This window comes from Myotis daubentonii, chromosome 15 (genome assembly GCF_963259705.1).
Source record: "Myotis daubentonii chromosome 15, mMyoDau2.1, whole genome shotgun sequence".
Classification (NCBI taxonomy): domain Eukaryota; kingdom Metazoa; phylum Chordata; class Mammalia; order Chiroptera; family Vespertilionidae; genus Myotis; species Myotis daubentonii.
In genome coordinates, this window is record NC_081854.1 from 21,831,732 (window position 1) to 21,854,591 (window position 22,860).

The 22,860-nt window shown below is 47.8% G+C and overlaps 1 protein-coding gene and 1 pseudogene across 2 annotated transcripts; both read left to right on the forward strand.

The window, feature by feature from the left end:
- Positions 1–1,021: 1,021 nt before the first annotated feature.
- On the forward strand, positions 1,022–7,529 carry PPP1R14A (protein phosphatase 1 regulatory inhibitor subunit 14A). Of its 2 annotated transcripts, XM_059666667.1 has the most exons (4): positions 1,037–1,294; positions 3,609–3,689; positions 4,229–4,261; positions 5,181–7,529. In XM_059666667.1, the coding sequence occupies exons 1-4, from the start codon at positions 1,094–1,096 to the stop codon at positions 5,307–5,309; spliced, it is 444 nt and encodes a 147-aa protein (XP_059522650.1). In that variant the 5' UTR covers positions 1,037–1,093; the 3' UTR covers positions 5,310–7,529. The 2 variants fall into 2 exon arrangements, with proteins under 2 accessions (XP_059522651.1, XP_059522650.1); XM_059666668.1 differs by lacking the exon at positions 4,229–4,261 and having other exon boundaries at positions 1,022–1,294.
- An 8,206-nt stretch (positions 7,530–15,735) lies between these two features.
- On the forward strand, positions 15,736–17,083 carry LOC132216243 (septin-10-like; annotated as a pseudogene).
- The last annotated feature ends 5,777 nt before the right edge of the window (positions 17,084–22,860 follow it).

Consider the following 22,860-nt stretch of genomic DNA (forward strand, 5'->3'; position numbering starts at 1 on the left):
AAAGAAACTGAAAAACTGTTATTCTCTGAAGCATTTGAGATCTTGCTCCCTGGCATATGCCCTCAGTGTGGCTCAAACTCATAGAAATTCTCTATAGGTTTGAACGTTTTTCTTTTTTAAAAAATTTATTGATTGATTTTTTAGAGAAAGAGAGAAACATCGATTTGTTCCACTTATTTGGTTGCTTCTTGTAGGTGCCCTGATCGGGAGTGGGACCTGCAACCTTGCCTTATTGGGACGATGCTCTGAGTTACCCAGCTAGGACCTTTGATGTTTCTTATGTTGACATTATCTAAGATAGTGCCTAGTTATGGATAGTTTTAAGCAGGGGAGGGACATGGCCAAAATTAAGTTTTAAAGTATCTTTCTTACTGCTTATAATTAGAAGTGGGAAGACCTGTGAAGTAAGGTAAGGCACGTCTCTTGTCACCCTTGCTTAAATTGCAACCCTGTCCTCCATACGACTTATCATATTCTAATAAACTCTATAATATACTGTACTTATGTTTACTGCCTGTCTCCACCACAAGAAATGTCAACTCCATGAGGACTTGGCTTGTCTCTTTTGTTCACTGCTCTATTATAGACACTCAATATTTGTGGAGTGAGCGAATAAATGGACGAATGAATGCATGGATGAGTGAATAAATGAAGCAATGAACAAATGATGTACAACGAGTACTATGGCTTGACGTTCCCGAGCAAAGAAAGATGGCACGGGGCCTCCTGCACCGTTCCTTGCAACCGCCAGAAGGCGCAAACAGGCCGGTTCCCCTGAGCCTGTCCTGGTACCCCGACCCCGGATCCAGTGGCCTGGAGCCTCAGACGCCCAGCCTGGCCAGAGGCTCCCAGACCCCACGCATACCTGAGACCCGGTCGGCTACCGGCTTTACACCAAGGTAGCGCCCTGTCCTTCCGCTGCCAGAGGGAAAACTGAGGCCGGGAGAGGCTGGGGCGGGGTCGGCCCCGGGCGAGACCGAGCCCCCGCCCCCGGCCGGCCCCGCCCCTCCCCTCCCCGTCCCGCCCCGTAAGAGGCCCCCCGGGCGCTAAGCGAAGGCTCACTGCGCGGCGCGTGGTCTGGAGCCAGGACGCGATGGCAGCTCAGCGGCTGGGCAAGAGGGTGCTGAGTAAGCTGCAGGCTCCGTCGCGGGCCCGCGGGCCGGGGGGCAGTCCCGGGGGGCTGCAGAAACGACACGCGCGTGTCACAGTCAAGTACGACCGGCGGGAGCTGCAGCGGCGGCTGGACGTGGAGAAGTGGATAGACGGGCGCTTGGAGGAGCTATACCGCGGCCGGGTGAGGCAGGGAGGGGCGTGGAGACGTTGGGGAGGTACCGGGTATAGGTCCTTGGGGTCTTCGGTTGCTTGTGCTGGCTGCTGTACACGCACGCCAGGGGGTCAGGCACTCATTGCACTTATCGGCCCGGCCATCCACCGTCGATGGCACTCTGCTTGTGGACACAGAGACACACACTTGAATCACCTGAGATGTGCCCAAACATCTGGGGAGGGCCAGGGGTTTACCATCTGGGGGGTGAAGAGGCAAAGCTGGGGAGTCAGAGCAGCCATATCTGGAGAAAGGGTGGGGGGAGGGGATGTCTTAAAGCCAAACATAGACATGGTGACAGGGGAGTTACAACCACGCAGAGATACATAGCAAAGGAAGCAACAATATTCACAGACGTTCACAGTGAGAGCTATAGCCACTCACAGACACAGTGAGCAAAGCAACAGCCATACACAGACCCTCAAGGACACAAGCTGTGATCACTTGTAGATCAACATATGCTACAGCCATGGGCGTCCATAGGCATAGTGGCACAGGCCACAGCATATGCAGACACACAACACAACTACACTCACATAAAAGGACTCCAGTTACAGCTCTTCATAGATACACACCAGCACAAGCTGTCGTGACTCATAGTACAAGCTACATCCACTACAACTAAATCATACCGTTACTTCCTAAAGGCAAAAACAATAACTACAGGACATATGCTGCAGGCGCTCAAGGCATAAAACGACAGAAACTAGCCGGGCCGGAGTGGCTCAGTTGGTTGGAGCATCATCCAGTGCACTGAGAGGTTGCCAGTTTGATTGTTGGTCAGGGCACGTACCTGGGTTGAGAGTTCAATCCCTGGTGAGGGCCCTACGGAAGGCAGCCGACTGAGGTTTTTCTCTCACATCAATGTCTGTCTCTCTTGCTTTCGCTCTCACTCTCTCTAAGCATGTCCTCGGGTGAGGATTGAAAAAACAAAAACAAAAAATGACAGAAATAACAGTTACACCCAAATAGAGAACAGAGTAAGGTGCAAAAGATGTAGGTACATGTGGACATACAATGGCAGAAACTATAGCTGCCCCTGGCACACAGAGCATGAACTATAGTCTTGTATTCACTGGAGCCTCTGATGGAAGTCATACTTTGTATAACACACATGCTGGGGACACAGTCCTGGGTTCCTGATGGTCACAGGAGTACACAGACACACAGGAGGCAGAAATCCTCCACACAGTGTGAAGATGGTAGAAGCCATGGCCCCTCACAGTGACATGAGGTCCCTCTGTTCTCAGACGCTCATGGGCTTGTACAGATGACAGTCAAGTCCAGTTGCTAGTGGTAGGTGGTATCCTATGAGGTCACCCTCAGGCAGTGGGCGCTATGGCTGCCTGTAATACATGACGATGAGATAAACACAGTAAGCCAGAGCTGCATACTTTACACCCACAAGACACAGGCCCCTGTGCAGGCCACACACATGATGCCACATACCTCTGCACCGTCATGCTGGCCCCGGCCCCTTGTACAAAGGCACCCACAGGCATATAACACACTTATAGACACTCCATGCCTTTGCTGAACACCCAGTCATGAAGGCTGCACTAAAGTCAGCAGAACTTTGGGTGAGGAAAGAAAAAATCTGTAGACTCAGATCTCTTGCTCAGACAGCTAGATTCTGTCCCCTGCAGGGATACTGAGCCAGCCTGAGTTTGGCCCTCTGGCCCAAGAGGCCATTAAGAGTCCCCCTCTTAGTCACTTAAAGTTAGGCTCATGGCTCATCCCACCTACTTTGGGGGGGGGGGGAAGGGGCTTGGTGGCCATCTCCTTGGGCATAGGGGGTTGCACTTGGCCCCCCCCCCCTGTTCCTTCCTGCCCCTGGGGCAAGGGGCCAACCCCAGCAGGCTCTGGCTGGCAGCTCCCCTAGCTCTCCTCCCCCACACTGAACTCTCAGACTTTTCCTTGAAAGGGCAGAGCCAGCCCCTCTCCTGAGTCCCAGAATCTGACATTCCAAAACTCCACCAGGCCTGTTTCCCCGCTGTGGGAACTGGGGCCAGGCAGAGAGACCCATGACAGCCCCGAGGTCCCTGGGGCCCAGGGCCCAGGCATTTGAGCTGGTACAGGCCCTGGGCCTCTGTCAACTCATCTGTCACTCCCACCCCCAACACCCAGATGTCCCGCCTTGGCGGTGCTGTCCCTGACTGCCACACTATTGCTCCAGAACCCGCCAGCTGGGCCCTGGGGCCTGGGCTCCTACTGAGCCCCTGGACAAAGGCAGGGGAGGGAGGGAAAAGGGCGCCTGACCAGCTTTCTCTTCTCCCTGCCTTAGGAGGCAGACATGCCCGATGAAGTCAACATTGACGAGTTGTTGGAATTAGAGACAGAAGAGGACAGAAGCCAGAAAATCCAGGTAGGTGGAGAGGAAAGCTGCCCCCAAGTCCTCCATCACGCTCCTCCCTAAGATTCATAGCAATGGTTACCATGTTTATTGAGTCCTTACTATGCACTGGGAATTATTTCAATCACTTTCCACTTAGTATCTTATTTAATCATCACAAAACCCTATGAAGTAGGCACTATTCTCCATTTTCCAGATGGTGAACGTGAACCCTAGGAAATGTAATCACTTGCCCACGGTCCCACAGCTCAGGAGTGGAGCTGGGAGTCACAGTAAGAGGGCAGTTTGGCTCTTATGGCCTGTTTTCTCCTAGAGGCAGGAAATGCTATGTGACCTTCTTGCCTCGACGTAGAGATTCTTGACTCAACCTGCCCTCAGACTGTGTTCCTCCCTTAAAGACAGGTGGGAAGTCCACCTTGGAGTCTGACTTCATTGTCTTGTTACTTGGGGCTTTGTTAGTAAGGGAAGGAACTGGAGGGGCAGGGGTGTTGTTAGTCATTTACTATTTACTTTTTTTTTCTTTTTCTTTTTTTGCGTGGGTGGGGGTTTAGGGGCTCCTGAAATCGTGCACGAACCCCACAGAGGTAAGTTTTTCGTTCCCCCTTACAGGCCCTGTTCTGGCCCCTGCATCCTCATGGGGAAGGGGGGTGTCTGGGGGGCAGGGAAAAGCTGCCATCCAGGACCAGCAGTGGGAACTCTGGGGAACCCTTTTCTCTCTCTAGTGGTGTCTTTTATCTTCTCCTCTCTACCCATCTGCCACTGGGCCTCCATTATCTCCTCCCCTCTGAGACGTTCCCCCATCTGTCTCCTGTTTCTACCTCTGCTATGCTGTGTCTGCCTGTGCTGCCTCCCTCTCTCCCTCTCTCTGTTATACCCTGGGGCTCCCTTCCACAGCTCTTCCCCCACCCCCCATCTTTCCAGGCCCTGAAGTTGAGCAGCCCAACCCCTCCCACTTCCTTCTCTGCTTTAAAAGGGAAAAATATTCATGTTTCTCTGACTAGCTCCGGGCTGCTGCCGGCGGGAGGTTGTGTCTGTCTGCCCCCGGGGACTCTCCTGGTGATCTCTTGGCCTGGGAAACATCTTGAATGTCTCTCTGTGGCTCTGTTTCTTTCTCTGTCCCTTTGTCTTTCTCTCTGACTCTCTCTCTGCATCTCTCTGTATCTCTGTGTTTCTGTGTCCTGGGCTTTGTCTCTCTCTCCCAGTCTCTCTATCTCTCTGTCTCTATATCTCCCTGTCTTTCTTTGTCCCTCTCTCTCTCATTCCTTGTATCTTTTTCTCCCTTTCGCCCTCTCCCATCTCTGTCTTCACCCACCACCACCCCAATCTTCTTCCTCTTCATGGCCTCTCCTCTTCCCTAACTTCACCTCTACCCCCCTTCACTGACCTGGAAGTAGAAGGAAGGGCTCAGGTCAGAGGGTCTGGGCTGGGCTGGGCTGGGCTGGGCAGGGCAGGGCCCCACCCCTACCCTCCCCCTGTTCTCAGCACCCTCCACCCTGTCCTCAGGACTTCGTCCAGGAGCTGCTGGTGAAGTTGCGAGGCCTCCACAAGCAGCCAGGCCTCCGCCAGCCCAGCCCCTCTGGTGACAGAAGCCTGAGCCCCCTCCAAGACCCGGCCCGGACCTTGCCGCCCTGACACTCTCTGGCCTCGGTGGCCCCTCCGTCCCCCAGCATTGTGCGCCCCCCCCCTTCCTAGTGCCCTCCTGACTTGTTTATAAGTAGTATTTAATGGTTCTAGAACAGTAACATTGAGTGCCTGTTTTTCCTCTCCCTGATCACTCCAGGCTTCCCTAGCTGCACTCCTAAAATCTTCCTCTCTCCTGCTGGTCTGCTTGTGACCCAGCACCCACAGCTGGCCTACACAGATGGAGAACCACTCCTCGGTGGCCAGAGAGCGTGAGAACAGGCTCTGCTGACCTTCCACCCCTGGGACTCACATCCTGTTCTCCCCTCCCCCCAGCCTTGGCCCGTCCCAGCTGGCAGGGCTGTAGTGTACAGATGGCACCCAGCTCCTATGGGAATGATGGCCTGTACAGGAGATGCACAGGCTATCCCTGCTATCACCACAACACATCATGAACAGTCAGCCATGCCATGAATTTTATTGAGCACTTACTGTGTACTTGGCATGGCCATTGGAATTGAGACCACAAAGAGGAGTAGAATATGGTCCCTGGTGTCAGTGTGCTCACACACTGCTGCAGAAGATTAGAACAAAGTGGTGTATGGTCCAAGATCCTTGGAAGCCTGTCACTCGTTGGGTGGTAAAAATTGTGGAGGGCTTCCTGAAGGAGGTCACATCAGGTGGGGCTTTGGAGGATGCATAGGCATTTATGTGAAATGGATATCCATATCTGAGGACTCTGACCTTGTGTGTGGGGGGGAATTGACACTGATGCTGAGCCAGGGAAGATAAATATTGTCAGGCCCCTCCACCAATCAGGATAGGCAAGTCTCCCAGGGGTCCATCAGGAGAGCCCCTGGGCTGGGGCATGGGAAGGTCTGAAGGGTCCTAGGGCAGGGGCCTGGGCATCAGAAGTGGGTAGTAGCTATTGACCAAAAACTGGAAGGTATTTCAGTACTTTTAAAATTATTTTTTGTTAATCCTCATGAGAGGACATTTTTCCATTGATATTTAAGAGCGAGTGGAAGGGAGGGGCAGAGACCCATTGATTGCTTGCCTCCAGCATATGCCCTGACTAGGGCTGGAGATTAAGCCTGCAACCCAGATATATGCGCTTGACCTAGGACTCTTCAGTATATGGGCCGATGCTCTATCCACTGAGCCAAACCGGCTAGGGCTATTTCAGTATTTTAACAGCAGGTCTAGTTGTACTAGTGATCCCAGCTGGGTACAGTCAGGAGATGGAGTGCAGCTGGGGTTGCACCAAGGACCCGCAGGACCAGAGCTAGGGTGTTTCCCCCAAGGACAAAGCACATCTCCCATCTTGCCTTTGCTGACTGAAGTTGGGGCCCCAGCCGGGCCACCCAGCAGCCTGGCCAGGATCAGGCACCCATCCCAGGTGCCTGAGCTCCCATCTGGCAGGAAGAGAAGGTGCCCCTGAAGAAGAGCATGCTGGGAGGGCCTGGCTTGTCCAGTCCTTCGGGTGGCCTTGCTGTCCCTGCACAGATAGGCCTCAGGCTTACAGTGCCCCCTTCCTCCACACAAAATGTGTGCAGAATGAATGTGTGGAGACGAGCTATCCACCTCCTGGCATCTGAGCACCTGGGCCTCTCTCCCGGGACACCCGCTGAGGCCTACGAAGCTCTGAACTTCCCTTTCACAGAACCTGTTTTTGGTTCCTCATCTTTGTGGAGGCGGCATATACTCAGACCCAGGTTCTAAAGTCCTGGGTGTGCCTCTCGGTTTCCTCATCAGGAAAATGGGGATTTCACAGAAACGGAGGCTCAGATTAGTGATGTCACTTGCCCAAAGTCGCACAGCTGGGCTTCAGTTTCAGGCGTTGTAACTCCAGAGCCCAGCTACTTCATGCCCACACTACAGCACTCCTGTAAACTATAGCAATGATTGCTATTCTTCAGTGGCAGGAAGAGGTTGACTGATTCATACTAAGGTGCTAGTAACTTCTCACAGCCTATCTGAGAAATCCTATCTAAGGGCAATACAACTTGACTGAAAATAAGGCTACAACAAAAGGGTTGGGAAGCAGCATACTGAAGTGGGTACGAGTCCAGATTCAAATGCCATTTGTCCTACTTCCTGGCTGTGTGATATTGAGCAAGTCACTTAACCTTTCTGTGCCTCAGTTTCCACATCTGTAGAATTAAGATGATTATAATAGTATCTACCTCCCAGGGTACCATGGACACATAATAAATATTGTTATCAACCTGATTGTAGGGAGAGAGAGCTGGACCATTTGCTTCTACAGCCATCATACCTGGCCAGCAAGCTGTCCCTTGGGAACACCAACCCACACCCCTGGGACATGGAAAAACCTGGCCTGCCCCCCTTGCCTCCTTCACCGGGCTCTGTCTGTGAAGGCCTGTGGTCTGCTTCCCACTCAGCAGCCAGAGGACGCTTTTTCTCACTCTTACATTAGTCTCCATGCATCCTTTTCCCTCTCCTCTTTCCTCCAAAGGTCACTGTTTTAATAATTTTCTTGCTATTGTCCCAGTATATCCTCATGCAAATACAAACCAATGTGAACTTATATTCCTTCCCCTCTATACACAGACAGACATTGTGAACACTGTCCTAACCTTGCTTGTCCCTGTAACAGCCTATCTTGGAGCTCTTTCCTATCACAATCCTCCCCAGGCTTCCCTTGGCCCCAGAGCAGAAGGCAAAGTCCTCCCCTCCGTGCTCCGCCCCATCACCATTCTGCCTTCCTCCCTGTCCACTCTGTCCCTTGCCTGCACTGGCCACTCCATCCATCAGGCTCTTCCACTCCAGGATCCACAGACACCTTTCCTCTGCACACAGCGCTCTGCTTCCAGAGTTCCTTCTCATTTAGATGTAGTCAGAGAGGTGTCTTTATGCCCCTTCCATAAGGAGTCATGCTCAGTCATTATCCTGTTACCCTGGTTTGTTTTCTCCATAGAATTTATGAGACCCTGAAATTATCTATCATTTTATCGTCTTTCTAGACTCCCCCACCTTTAGAATATTAGCTCCTGGCTTGCCCTCTTGAGCATGGCTCTATTCCTGATGTCTGCAACAGCACCTGGCAGGCAGTAGTGCTTATCCAATGACAGTGCCCCCTGGTGGCCACCGTGCAGTAACCCTTCTTGTGTGAAAGTGAGGCCTTGGTGCCCCCTCCTGCCTGTTTGAGTTGTTTTACAACTAAACCCCAAAGGTCAGTTACTCCGGGGGTGGTCAGCAGATAGTGCATTAAAAGAGAAGGCCCTGAGGAACCTACTAAAAAATACTGACCTATCTTTATCTCTGATCAACACTAGCGGCTTTGCTGATTAGAAATGGGCTTGCACCAATGATATGATTGGTATTCACAACTGGCTAAAATGTCTTGGAAATACTTCTTGCCCGCATAAAGAGGGCAGGAAGGTTCTTAGCAAAGGGATTATCCTGGTTGATACAAGATCAACCTACAATAATCATTATTATTCACCAACACTGTAGTAACCAATTGAAATATAATTTTAAAAACCTGTACAGTTTTTTTAAAAGAAGAATTAATATTTTTTTATTGATTTCAGAGAGGAAGGGAGAGAGAGAGAGGTAGGAACATCAATGATGAGATAGAATAATTGATTGACTGCCTCCTGCACACCCCACACTAGGGACCAAGCCCACAACCCAGGCATGTGCCCTGACCAGTAATTGAACCATGACCTCCTGGTTCATAGGTCGACACTCAACCACTGAGCTACACCGGTTGGGCTGTACAGTTTTTATAGCAATAAAAACTATGGTTTATCAAACAACTTAAAGATGGAGACACATGGAAAAAATTTTAAATGCTGGATAAAGGATATAGAAAATAATCTGAAAAAAATGACACTATTCATGACCTTGAATAGGTTAGCTTAATATTAGCCACATGCCAGTTCTTTCCAAATTAGCCAACAAATTCAAAATAATTTCAAGCAAAAGGTTTTTTAAGCTACTTGATAAACCTATTTCAAAAATTTTTTTGGAGGAATAAAGCTGTACAAATAGCTAAGTCAACCTTAAAGTGGAAAGAGAGGAATGCTTGCTCTACCAATATGAAGACAGACTGCAAAGCCATAATAATAAAAATAGTGTGGTATGCCGAAACCGGTTTGGCTCAGTGGATAGAGCGTCGGCCTGAGGACTGAAGGGTCCCAGGTTCGATTCCGGTCAGGGGCATGTACCTGGGTTGCGGGCACATACCCAGTAGGAGATGTGCAGGAGGCAGCTGATCAGTGTTTCTCTCTCATAGATGTTTCTAACTCTCTCTCTCCCTTCCTCTCTGTGAAAAATCAATAAAATATATTTAAAAAAAAATAGTGTGGTATTGGTGCAATAACAGATGAATACACCAAAGAAACAACATACAGGCAGACCCAGGCATGTATAGGGACATAACAAAATGATAGAGATGGCACTGCCATTCCATGGGGGAAAGGATTAATTGTTCTTGTGGCTTTGGGAAAACTGGCTTACTATATAAAGAAGAAAAAAAATGGATCCTTATCTCACACCATATACAAGGGTGGACTCCAAATTAAATAAACACCTACATGTAAAAAGTAAACTGGAGTTATTAAAAGAAACCGGAGAATAACACTGTAACATGTCCTCCAATTTTTTTGGTATACTTTTCATCAAAGGTAGTTTTCCATTCCCCTTGTCTAGAATATAGACCAGCCTCAGTGACTTGCCTCTAACAAATAAAATGTGATGGAAGTGACGCTGAATGACTGTCTTAAGCTGCTATAACAAAATACCACAGACTGGTTTAAACAACAAATCAATTTTTTCTCAGTTTTAGATATTGGGAAGTCTGAGATCAGGATGCCAGCATGGTTGGGTTCTGGTGGGGACTATTCCCAGCTTGGAGACAGCTGCCTTCTCACTGTGTCCTCCCATGTCAGAGATTAAGCTCTCTGGTATTCTTATGAGACATAAATTCATCCGATGAGGGTCCTGTCCCCATGACCTCATCTAACCCTAATGACCTCTTAAAGCCCATCTTCAAACACCATCACATTGAGGGTTAGGGCTTCCACATAGGAATTTGGGAGGGATGCGTACTAGTGCTCTTGGAGTCCACCCCCCATGCTGCAAGGAAGCCCAAGGTACATGGAGAGGCTTTGGGTTCTGGCTGACAGCCAGCATCAACTTCCACACGTGAGTGAGTGAGTGAGTGAGATGATTCCAGCCCTAGACACCATCTGGCTGCAATGGTCTGAAAGACCCCAAGTGAGAACTGATCAGCTGAGCCCAGCCACCTGTAAGAACCATGAGAGATAAGTGTAATAAATGGTTGCTATTTTCACCACTACATTTAGTATAATTTGTTATACAGCCAGTGATAGCAGCAGTGACTTGGGGGTAAGGAAGGACTTCTAAAACAAAACATCAGAAGTATGAATCCTACAATGAAAAAATTGGATGAATTTAATCATGTCAAAATTTAAGAGTTTCTCTTCAAAGAAAGACATCTTTAGCTGAAGTTAATATATATATTTTAAAAATATGTTTTTATTTATTTTAGAGAGAGAGAGAGAGGAAGGAAGAGGGGTAGAGAGACAGAAACATCGATGAGACATAAACATTGATTGGCTGCCTCCTGCACACCCCTAATGCGGATCGAGCCTGCGACCCAGGCGTGTGCCTTAACCAGGAATCGAACCAGTGACATCTTGGTTCATGGATTGATGTTCAACCATGAGTCACACTGGCCAGGCTGAAGTTAATAATTAATGGACAGAAAGAAGATATTTGCAACATCTAAAATGGATGAGTGATTGAAATTCAACAACTACAAGGAATTCCTACAAATCAACATCACAAGACCACAACCCTAGTAGAAAAAGACACAAGGGACAGGAACAGACCATTGATAGGGCAGGAAGCCCAAACTGCTTATTAGCACATTAGGAAATACTCAAAATAATAATAATCTGAAAGATGCAAACCAAAACAACAGTTAAGTATTGTTTAACATCTATTGATCAGATAAAAATTAGAAAGCTGGTCGATGTTTCTCTCTCATCGATGTTTCTAACTCTCTATCTCTCTCCTTTCCTCTCTGTAAAAACTCAATAAAATATATTTTTAAAAAAAATTAGAAAGCTGGATATACCAAGTGTTGGATGGAGTAGCAGTGGCATTGACCAACAGGACAGACCGGTAAGTACATAGTATGTGATAAAAACACATGAGTGAACTATATAAACACCTGGTCTGGGCATAGGAAATAGCCTCCCCCGCCCCGTACTTTGCAGGTGGGAGGGGATTAAGGTCTAGGCTTCTGGAGGGTGACCCGTTTATTCTTTCACAGGTCATTTGAGTTCCTGTTATGTGTCTGGCACTCTTCTAGGTGCCAGGTTATAGCAGGAGCTTACATTCTAACAGGACAAAGCAGATAATAAACAATGTCATAAATAAATGAATTATATATTATTTTATTTTTAAAATATATTTTATTGATTTTTTTATAGAGAGGAAGGGAGAGGTATAGAGAGTTAGAAACATCAATGAGAGAGAAACATCGATCAGCTGCCTCCTACACACCTCCCACTGGAGATGTGCCCACAACCAAGGTATATGCCCTTGACTGGAATCGAACCTGGGAACCTTCAGTACAAAGGCCGACACTCTATCCACTGAGCCAAACCTGTTAGGGCTATATATTATTTTAGAAGGTAATAAGAATTATGGAAAAAATTAAACAGGTAAAAAAAGAGAGAAAATTAAATGGAGTAAATAAATTGGAAATGCTGGGATGGGGGAAATTACAATTTTTAGCAGGGTAGTGTGATGGACAAGAAAAATGGCCCCAAAATGTCCATGTCCTAATCTCCAGAAACTGTGACTATGTTCTCCTCTAGAGCCTCCAGAAGGAACATAGCTTTGTGACACCCTGGTTTTAGCTCTATTCAGACCCACTTTCAGTTTCTGACTTCCAGAACTATGAGATGGTTTGTGTTGTTTCAAGTCACTAAGTTTGCAGTAATATGTTACAGCAACCCCAGGAAATCAGTGCAGGTGATCAGAGAGGCATCACTAGGGCATGTGAGCAAAGAACCTGAGAGGGTGGAGGGATATCTGGAGGAAGACTATTCCGCATGAAAGGAACAGCAACGCACAGGCTCTGAGGTAGGGGCGGGCAGCTGCTGCTTGTTGGATTATCAGTGAGGAGGCCCATGTGGCTGGAACAGAATTAGGAAGGGAGAGCGTGCACAGAACTGAGATCAGAGAGGTGATAGGGTTAGGTTGTGTGGAACTTTACTCAGTACATAAACTTTACCTTGAGTGAGATGGCGCCACAACCATTTTGTGATGCCTGTGCTTCTGTGGGAATGTTGGTGCCTTGGTTGGGAGTTTGTGCGGTTGGTGGCTGCTGACATGGCTGGCTGGGAGCTCATCTGGAAGCTTCTTCACTCACGTGTCTGGTGCCTGGACTGGGGCCTTCCTCACAGCTTGATGGCTGTGTGAAAGTGTTCTAAGAAGTCTTTTGACTTGGCTTTCTTAGTGATGCAATGTAACTTCCATCCCTTTCTATTGATTATATCTGAGTCACTAAAGCCAGTCCAGACTAAAAGGGAGAGGAACCAGACTCCATCTCTTGATGGGGCAGAGGCAAAATCACAAGGCAGAAAAGGACATGGGGGAGTGAGATCAGCAAAAGTGGCAGGATAGGGAAATCAATAAGTGTTCCTCCACAAAAGCAGGGAGTAAACTGGAAAAAAACCATCAGACTCAACCTTATCTGAATGCTAGAAAGTAATCAAAAGTTTACAGCAGCCAAGTGAATGTTTATTCAAGACCCCCCCCTCTCAAAAAAAAGAAAGAAAAAACCCCCCACCCAGCTGAGTCTCGATAAGACAGCTGTGTACATTTTTAACTTACCCTGGCCCCATGCTCTGCTCTTCAGGTCAGTGGTAGCCTTGGTAGACTACAGCCTACATTCCTGGCACCAGAGGGAGCAGATGGACCTTATCTATACTAATAAAAGGGTAATATGCAAATTGGTCAAGATGCCCTCAGAGTAACGACCGAACAGCAGGCTGCGTGGGGTGACCAGGCCTGCAGGGGGGGGTTAGTGAGGGACAACCAAATGACTGAACAGCAGGCTGTGTGGGGCAACCAGGCCGGCGGGCGGGGGGGTGGGGGGGTGGGCAGTGAGGGGTGACCAGGCCAGAGGGGGGGGGGAGCAGTGAAGGGTGACCAGGCCAGCAGTAGTGGTGGTGGGGGGCAGTTAGGGGCAACCAGGCTGGCAGGCAGAGGCAGTTAAGGGTGATGAGGCTGGTAGGGGGGGCAGTTAGGGGCAACCAGGCAGGCAAGGCAGGTGAGCAGTTAGGAGACAGTGGTCCCAGATTGTGAGAGGGATGTCCGATTGCTGATTTAGGCCCAATCCCGAGGGGTCCCAGATTGGAGAGGGTGCGGGCTGGGCTGGGGGGAACCCTCCCTCCCATGCACAAATTTCATGCACTGGGCCTCTAGTTCTCAAGTAATTGTGGTGGTTTGTTTTGACCTGTCTGGTGGATTCCTGATGAAAAGGCTTATTTTTATTTCATCTCACTTGGAACTCTCCCAATTCATCTACTTTGTTGCATATATCAGGACTTCATTCTTTTTTATGGCTAAATGATATTCCTTTTAATTGCCTTTAGTTTTTTATGTTTTTATTGATTTTTAGAAAGAGAGGAAAGGCAAGGGAGAGAGAGAGAGAGAAACATTGATGAGAGAGAAACATCAACATCAATCGGCTGCCTCCTATACATCCCTTGTCAGAGATCAATCCTGAAACCTGGGCATGTGCCCTGATTGGGAATTGAACATGTGACCTCTTGGTGCATAGGTCAATACTCAACCACTGAGCAGTACTGGCTGGGTACTACCATTGGTTTTGAAAGATATTTTCCTGGGGAATCAAATTCTAGGTCGACAGTTTTGGTTTTTAATTGCAGTTCTTTAAAAGATATTGCAGTAACCTGGTCAGTGTGGCTCAGTGGTTGAGTGTCAACCCATGAACCAGGAGGTCACAGTTTGATTCTGGGTGGGGGCACATGCCTGGTTGTGGGCTTGATCCCCAGTAGAGGGTGTGTAGGAGGCAACTGATTGATGATTCTCTCTCATCATTGATGTTTCTATCTCTCCCTCTCCTTTCCTCTCTGAAATCAATAAAAAAGATATTTAAAAAAAGATATTGCTGTCTTCTTGCTTGCACTGTTACTGAAACCGACACTGAACTAAGCAGGTTTAGGTATCGAGTCTAGAGATATAGGTATAGGCTTTAGCTAAATTTTCATTTGCTTTGATTGTCATGTGGCTTATAGTCAAAGATTAAGAAAATATTACCTCCAGCCATGGCCCACATTAAGCCCTCCCGGTTCCCCTTGTTTCCTTTGGCCACTAGGATGCACCACTCTGGGGCCAGGGCTGAGGCCACAGCTTCACTGTCCCTCAGCCAGTTTCACTCCGCTCCACATGGGACCATGCCCTCTGAGATGGTATGGCACCTGCTCTTTCAATCTCACATGGCGACAAAACTTGTATGTGCTCTCAAGTTGAAGCATCCATCTTATATAAAAACTGCTGAAATTTTAACCCTGCTATTCTGGCTTCTGTAAATGCTTGCTTGCTTAAATAATAAGGAAAACAAGACTACTCCCATTCCAGAGAAGCTGTAAACTATGCCCCAGACAGAGTTGTCAGTGCTGACACCAGGCCAGGCCTTGAGATATGGTCTCATGGCCCCTTCCCAGCACACAGGCCTTCTTTCTCAGAAGGCCCAGAAGTCTCATTCCAAATTTGGGAGACAAAGGACTGGAAAAAGTATAAATAAAGGGAGTTTCCTCCCTGTTGGGGGACCCAGAATTTGAAAGACACATTTTTCTCTGTGCCTCCACAGAATTTAATAATAAAATGTAACTCCCTTTCTCTAAGCATGGCTTGGTTTTTCTCTGGTATTCTGTAACAAAGTATCTGATGATGAACAGAGACAAAAAAGAGAAAATATTTATTATTTAATTAATAAATTAAATATGTGGCCACTTTGGTTTTTGGAGTTTGCATGGTCAGCTGGTCAATAGATCCATTCAACAAGGCTTCTGTTTTTATATTCTCTGTGTTGGGGAAGCTGAAATTGGAAAATCAGTGATGATTGACATTGTTTAATACTAATTTTAAAGATCATGAATCCTCATATATATATTTTTTAAAATATATTTTATTGATTTTTTACAGAGAAGAAGGGAGAGGGATAGAGAGTTAGAAACATCGATGAGAGAGAAACATCGACCAGCCGGCTCCTGCACACCCCCCACTGGGGTTGTGCCCACAACCAAGCTACATGCCCTTGACCGGAATCGAACCTGGGACCTTTCAGTCCGCAGATCGACGCTCTATCCACTGAGCCAAACCGGTTACGGCGAATCCTCATATTTTTACCCACATGTTAGGCTTAATTAAAGCAGAGACATATGAATTCCAAGGAAGTAATGTTCAATTGAAATTGACCATTGTGAATACAATGGGATTTGGTAACCAAATAAATAAAGAAGAGAGCTACCAACCAAGAGTTGACACATAGATGCTCAGTTCAAGGCCAATTTCCAAGAACTAAAGATTAAAGGTTCTCTTTTAACTACAATAATTCTTGGATCCATGCATGCCTCTACTTCATGTCACCAATAGATAGTTGATTCCTTAGCCACTAAGAGCCTTGACAGCAAAGTAAACTTCATACAGTGATTGCCATAGCAGATGACATTTCTAAAACTGAATTAAAGAAGTTTAAGATCAAACTCATGAGTGAATTGTTCAGCAACAGTGCCCAGACATACCCATTATCATCAGATGATAAAACTGTTATGATTAATGTTCCAGTGAATGGATACTTGCCACTTGCTGTTGTAGGATGTCTGGATGAGATAAAAGCTGGGAACAAGATGGTCAAAACTCACCAGTACCCTTGGGGTATTGTACAACCAGAAAATGAAAACCACTGTGACTTTGTAAAGCTCCAGGAAATGCTCATTTGTACTGTCAACCTATGGTCATTAGCACCAATACAATGCTCAACTGTGATATAGCATGACTGTCAAAATGGCACAGCTGTGAGGTGTGCCCCAAGTCTCTCTGCTTTGCCCTGCTCTAGTCTACTCCCCTAAACATTTTTAGTTCCTCAGCTCAGCTGAAGTAACACAGGCTTTGGTGGAAAGGGAAAATGTGCTCTCACAGTTAGAGGAGAGCTGATTTACATGGATAGAAGTCTCCACTCCAATTCCTGATTGGTTTGTTCTCCAAATCCTCCATGTTTGGTTGGACCAAAAGGCACTGTCTTGATTGGTCAGAATAGAGCTGCTCTAATTGGTTGGTGAAGAAGATGATGGCAGGGAATATAGCTATACAGTTCTGACTGGATGGGGAAAGCGTCAGTCCTATTGGTTGAAATAGGACTCCAGGAACGCCTTTATAATGGCTGGCTCTGCCTGGCAGCAGCCATGTAGTTCAGTGCAGGCTTCTCCTTGAAGTGTAGTTTGCCCGAGAGGCCTCTGTGTAGAAATGACTGTTAGGTTCTGGGATTTTTCGTTTTGTTTTTTTAATTTAAGCCCAGGAGCCCTTCTTAGTAGGTTTTTGTTGTTGTTGTTGTTTTTTGTTGCTGTTTGTTTTTGTTTGTTTTTTTTTAATCAGGATCCATAGTACAAACATGGAGGACCTGCAAGAACAGACCCACACTAGGACTATGAACCTTAGGCCATTGCAAACTAGAGGAAATGGGTTTCTGATGTGGGTCTGTGGGAACCATGCCAGGGTATGTGGGATGCTCAAGGCCAATTGGAACATTGAGGCCTTGTTCTTAATGCACCAGATGGCCAAGGCCACTCTGGGCACGGGAATCTTAATCAGGGTGTCCAAGGACTATACACAGATGCAATGCCATAGGAATCGCATGGTACACTGTGCCCTTCTATAACCCAAATGAGTGAGGTCATGACTTGGAAGGAAGCCTCTTTTGTCTAAGTAGTATAATACATGTTACTGACCAGCCAGTGTGCTAGAGAGAGGCTGGAGAGGCTACTGAGACTACTGAGGTTGGTGAGCTCAGATGCAGCTACTATGTGAGGCTGTAGGTCCAGAGACAGCATGTGGTTGCTCAGATAATGGCTGTGGGTACAGAGGCTGCTACTGTTTTGTGAGAAAGATGTATTTGTTAATCAGCTGGTATGCGGCTACCTGTGTGAGACTATTAGGAAGAGCTGTTTTGTCTAGTAGCTCCTGGTTAGCAATGGCTATATGGCCACAGGCTCTACAATAAAGACTCTCTCATATACCCGGCAATAGGGGCTGATCAAGGCCAGCTGGCCAGTGATGGGGTGAGGTGGGGTGGAGGGATGGGGGAAGGATCGTGAAAGGTTGGCTGGCCACAGTAGGTTGGCTGTGGGAGTGTACTGACCACCAGAGGGCAGCTCCTGTGTTGAGCATCTGCCCCCTGATGGTCAGTGCACATCATAGCAACCAGTAGAGTGTTTGTTAGGTCGACCAGTTGTAAGGGTAGCTTAGGTTTTTATATATGTAGACTACAGGCCCAGTGCATGAAATTTGTGCATGAGGTGGGCGGTGTCCCTCAGCCCAGCCTGCACTCTCTCCAATCTGGGACCCCTTGGGGGATGTCCGACTGCTGGGTTAGGCCTGATCCCTAAACCAGCAGTTGGACATCCCTCTCACAATCCAGGACTGCTGGCTCCTAACCACTCACCTGCCTGCCTGCCTGATTGCCCCTAACCACTTCTGCCTGCCAGCCTGATCTTCCCCCTAACTGCTCCCCTACCAGCCTGATTGACACCTAACTGCCCTCCTCTGCAGGCCTGATGGCCCCCAACTGTCCTCCCCTGATGGTCTGATCACCCCCAACTGCCCTGCCCTGCCCGCCATCTTGTGACAACGTGAGGGCAGCCATCTTGTGATGATGTCAAGTGAGGGCTTGATGCCACTTAGGCTTTTATTATATAGGATTGTTTAGGCCAAAAACAAAAGACACAAATTTTTTGGAGAACATCAGAGGAAGGAAGAAGAAAGGAAGCAGATGTGCAGCAAGTAAAGAAGAAAGAAGCTAAAAGAGAGCTACAGGCCAAATTTGAGCATCTTAAAAAAGTTCACCAGGGTGGAGAAAAATGGTGACCGGCAGGAAGGTAGGGAGGGAGAGAGTGTGAGAGCGCAAGGAAGTGATAGAGGAGTGTGTGGACGTGTGTGGTGTGTGTGTATGAGCTAGGGACAGTTAGATTCTGCAGGTCTTCTAAGGGGCTGCTAAACTGGGCAGTCTTAGGCAGCGGAGCCCCGCTCCCTGCACGGACACTCCTGGGCAGCCAGCACAGGCACAGCAACCACGCCATCTTGGGAAACAGAGCTGCTTGAGACTAGGATCCTGGCCTCAGCACCACCCAGTCTGATCTCAGACGCATACCAGGACCCTGCAGCCACTGGGGATAGTGACCTGTGACCACAGCTACAGACCTGTGGACACCAAAAATTCAGAAGTCCCCGCGGCAGATCCGTGAGTAACAGAGCCCATCCCCCTCCCTGCAGGTGCGCGGGCTGTGCCATAGTAACTGATAGACCCACCCCTTGCCCAGGCCTCAGTGCGGCCACAGGAACTATAGCCTGGAAGTTCATGAGCACCTTGGAACTGGTCCTGCGTAGTGCCCGCTTCAGGTGCCCTGGGCTGGGAGCAATCGCGGGAACACTGGGAATTTGTCCCTCGTAGCGCGGGGCCCAGACCCGATTCTCTGGGCAGGAGGCAGCACCAAGCACCATTGGCTTGACTATGTTTCTTGTTTCTTTTTTTTTTATATATATATATTTTATTGATTTTTTACAGAGGAAGGGAGAGAGATAGAGAATCAGAAACATCGATGAGAGAGAAACATCAGCCAGCTGCCTCCTGCACATCCCCCATGGGGGATGTGCCCGCAACCCAGGTACATGCCCTTGACCAGAATCGAACCCGGGACCTTTCAGTCCGCAGGCCGACGCTCTATCCACTGAGCCAAACCGGTTTCGGCTTGACTGTGTTTCTTATCACCTGCGCCTGAGATCCCTGACTCCCTGTGCATTCATACTAAGAGCCAGTGACTCCAATTCTTGGTGCAAGGGCACACAGGACCCTGATTCTCAATTCGAGGACGAGCAAAGCAACAGAGACTCTGATACTGGATTATTGGGGAACTCTGACTCCTGGCACACACTAGGGGGCACTGATTTTCAACACGCTTCAGGGGGATCTCTGTTTCAGCACGATTCAGGGAGGGTCCCTGATTCTAAGGGCGCGCATGAGGCCACATTGAGCGCTGGCAACACTGACTCTGAGCGAGCCTGGTTCCCACCAACCCACAACAACAACACATCTTAGTGTCAGAGCTCTTCAGTGACACTAGGGTGGTGTGAGGCTCCCACTGCACATGGCCCAGGCCCATGCAACTCGACGTTTGAACCATCGGGAGATAATCAGAATGAAGAGACGACATAACACCCAGAGGAAAGACAATGAGGAGTCACCAAGAAAGGAAATTAATGAAGTTGAAGCATGCAACATGACAGAAAAAGAATTCAGAATAATGGTTGTACAATTCATTCACTGGATGGATGAGAAAAATCAACAACCTATGCAAGAATCAGGAAGAAATGAAAAGTGATATAGCTACAATCAAAAACACCATGGAAAGTTTCAACAGCAGACTAGAAGAAGCAGAGGACCGAATTAGTGAGTTAGAAGATAAGGCAGAGAAACAAGCTCAATCTGAACAGCAACTGGAGAAAAAAATTAAAAAGCAGGAGAAGAGCCTAAGGGAGCTTCGGGACAACATGAAACGAAGTAACATACGCATAATAGGGCTGCAAGAAGGACACGAAGAGCAGCAAGGATTAGAAAATCTATTTGAAGAAATAATGACAGAAAACTTCCCAGATATGGGGAAGAAAAAAGTTACACAAGTACAGAGAGTCCCAAGCAAGATGAACCCCAAAAGACCCACACCAAGACACGTCATAATAATGATGGCAAATGTACAAGACAGAGAGAATCTTTTTTTAAAAAAGATATTTTATTGATTTTCCACAGAGAGGAAGGGAGAGAGATAGAGAGTCAGAAACATCAATGAGAGAGAAACATCGACCAGCTGCCTCCTGCACATCCCCCACTGGGGACATGCCCGCAACCCAGGTACATGCCCTTGACCAGAATTGAACCTGGGACCTTGCAGTCCGCAGGCTGACGCTCTATCCACTGAGCCAAACTGGTTTCGGCCAAAGAGAGAATCTTAAAGGCTGCAAGAGAGAAACAGAGAATTACCTACAAAGGATCCCCCATCAGATTATCAAATGATTTCTCAACAGAAACACATCAAGCTAGAAGGGAATGGAAGAGGTATACAAAGTGTTGCAAAGCAAAGGACTGAATCCAAGAATACCATATCCAGAGAAACTAAGATGGCGGCATAGGTAAACACCGGGAAATTGCTGCCTCCCACAACAACTTCAAAAATACAACGAAAAGACAAAACGGACATCATCCAGAACTACAGGAAGGCTGGCTGAGTGGAAATTCTACAATTAGAAGGAAAGAGAAAAGCACACTGAGAGTCAGGAGATGCGGAAGTAAAGTGCAAAGGTACGGAGGCTCGTGCGCGGAAAGGGGCTGGCACTTGAGGCCACGGCTGTCTTTTTTTGTTTTGTTTGTTTTGTTTTTTAATATATATTTTATTGATTTTCCACAGAGAGGAAGGGAGAGGGATAGAGAGTTAGAAACATTGATGAGAGAGAAACATCGATCAGCTGCCTCCTGCACACCCCCCACTGGGGATGTGCCCGCAACCAAGGTACATGCCCTTGACCAGAATCAAACCTGGGACCCTTCAGTCCGCAGGCCGACACTCTATCCACTGAGCCGAACTGGTTAGGGCACAGCTGTCTTTTTGAATCGGGAGGGAGTCACAAGCTCCCGACTGCTCTGAACTCCGGTTCCGGGAAGTCTCTGGGGACCCAGGACTCATAAGGGGAGAAACTGGACTGTCTGGCAGCAGGCAGGACTCTGAACTTGAGGGCGGTTTTCCCTCAGAGGTGCTTGCAGCAATTATTGGGACACTGAGACGCACGGCCCCTTAGGGCAGGGCTGAGGATCCGCCATAGCTGCTTGCTCCGCCCTTTGATTCCCTGAGACCCCGCCCCTCCCAGGCTGTAGCAGAGGCTTTTACATATGAATGCCCTGGCCCTTTGCAACATGAAAATTACCTAACAAATTGCAGGTGGGCCAGACAGACCCAGAACGTCCAAGAGAAGGCCCAAGGCCCCACAGCAGCTTGCATTGCTTCACAGCTGGGCCTCATCAGGGCACCTCCAAACTCCAGAAAAGGAAGGGGAATCTGCAGTTCTCTTCGTAGCTCCTGCTGGGTAACCTCAGGCAGAGGCTAAATTAGCACCTCCTTAGAGGCAAAGCCAGTGTACCCAGTTGTCAGAGGGGGACCATCTGGATTACAACTCCTCAGATCCATAAGGGACACACTCAGGGCGCAGACTCAGTGAGCACCAAAGCCCCACTGAAGCAAATCTTGCCCCATAAGGGTGTCTTCAGCACAGAAGTTCTCCCACTGGAGACACAGCTGATTCTCACTGCCAATTGGCCTGGAGGTCAATTCCTCCCAGTGATCCTACAACTATCAAGGCATAACTACAACAAGACTGTGCACAAAGCCCACAAGGGGGTGCACCAAGAGTTTCCACCTCAGGTAACTGGGGAGGCTGAGCCACTGGGCCCTACACACACAAAACCACTCTACCAACACAGGGAAGCATAAAAAATGCAGAGACAAATAACAGGTCACAAATGACAGAAATGGAGGAAAGCAAACGACTGGATATAGAGTTCAAAACCACGTTTATAAGGTTTTTCAAGAATTTTATCGAAACCGCCAATAAATTTAGTGAGACCCAGGAGGATATGAAAAAAGACCAACTAGAAATTAAGCATACACTGACTGAAATAAAGAATAATATACGGAGATCCAACAGCAGACAAGAGGATCCCAAGAATCAAGTCAAAGATTTGAAATACAAAGAAACAGAAAATACCCAACCGAAAAAGAAAAAAGATTCCAAAAATATGAAGATAGTGTAAGGAGCCTCTGGGACAACTTCAAGTGTACCAACATCAGAATTATAGGGGTGCCAGAAGATGAGAGAGAGCAAGATATTGAAAACCTATTTGAAGAAATAATGACAGAAAACTTCCCCTGCCTGGTGAAAGAAATAGACTTACAAGTCCAGGAAGCGCAGAGAACCCCAAACAAAAGGAACCCAAAGAGGATCACACCAAGACACATCATCTTTAAAATGCCAAGAGCAAAAGACAAAGAGAGAATCTTAAAAGCAGCAAGAGAAAGACAGTCAGTTACCTACAAGGGAATACCCATACGACTGTCAGCTGATTTCTCAACAGAAACCATGCAGGCCAGAAGGGAGTGGCAAGAAATATTCAAAGTGATGAATGCCAAGAACCTACAACCAAGATTAC

Bases quoted from the DNA above. Each gene is read 5' to 3' on its own strand.
- PPP1R14A (XM_059666667.1), top strand. From the start codon at position 1,094: ATGGCAGCTCAGCGGCTGGGCAAGAGGGTGCTGAGTAAGCTGCAGGCT. The intron at 3,690-4,228 runs GTAGGTGGAGAG...GTGGGGGTTTAG, and splicing joins ACAGAAGCCAGAAAATCCAG to GGGCTCCTGAAATCGTGCAC. The intron at 4,262-5,180 runs GTAAGTTTTTCG...CCCTGTCCTCAG, and splicing joins CGTGCACGAACCCCACAGAG to GACTTCGTCCAGGAGCTGCT.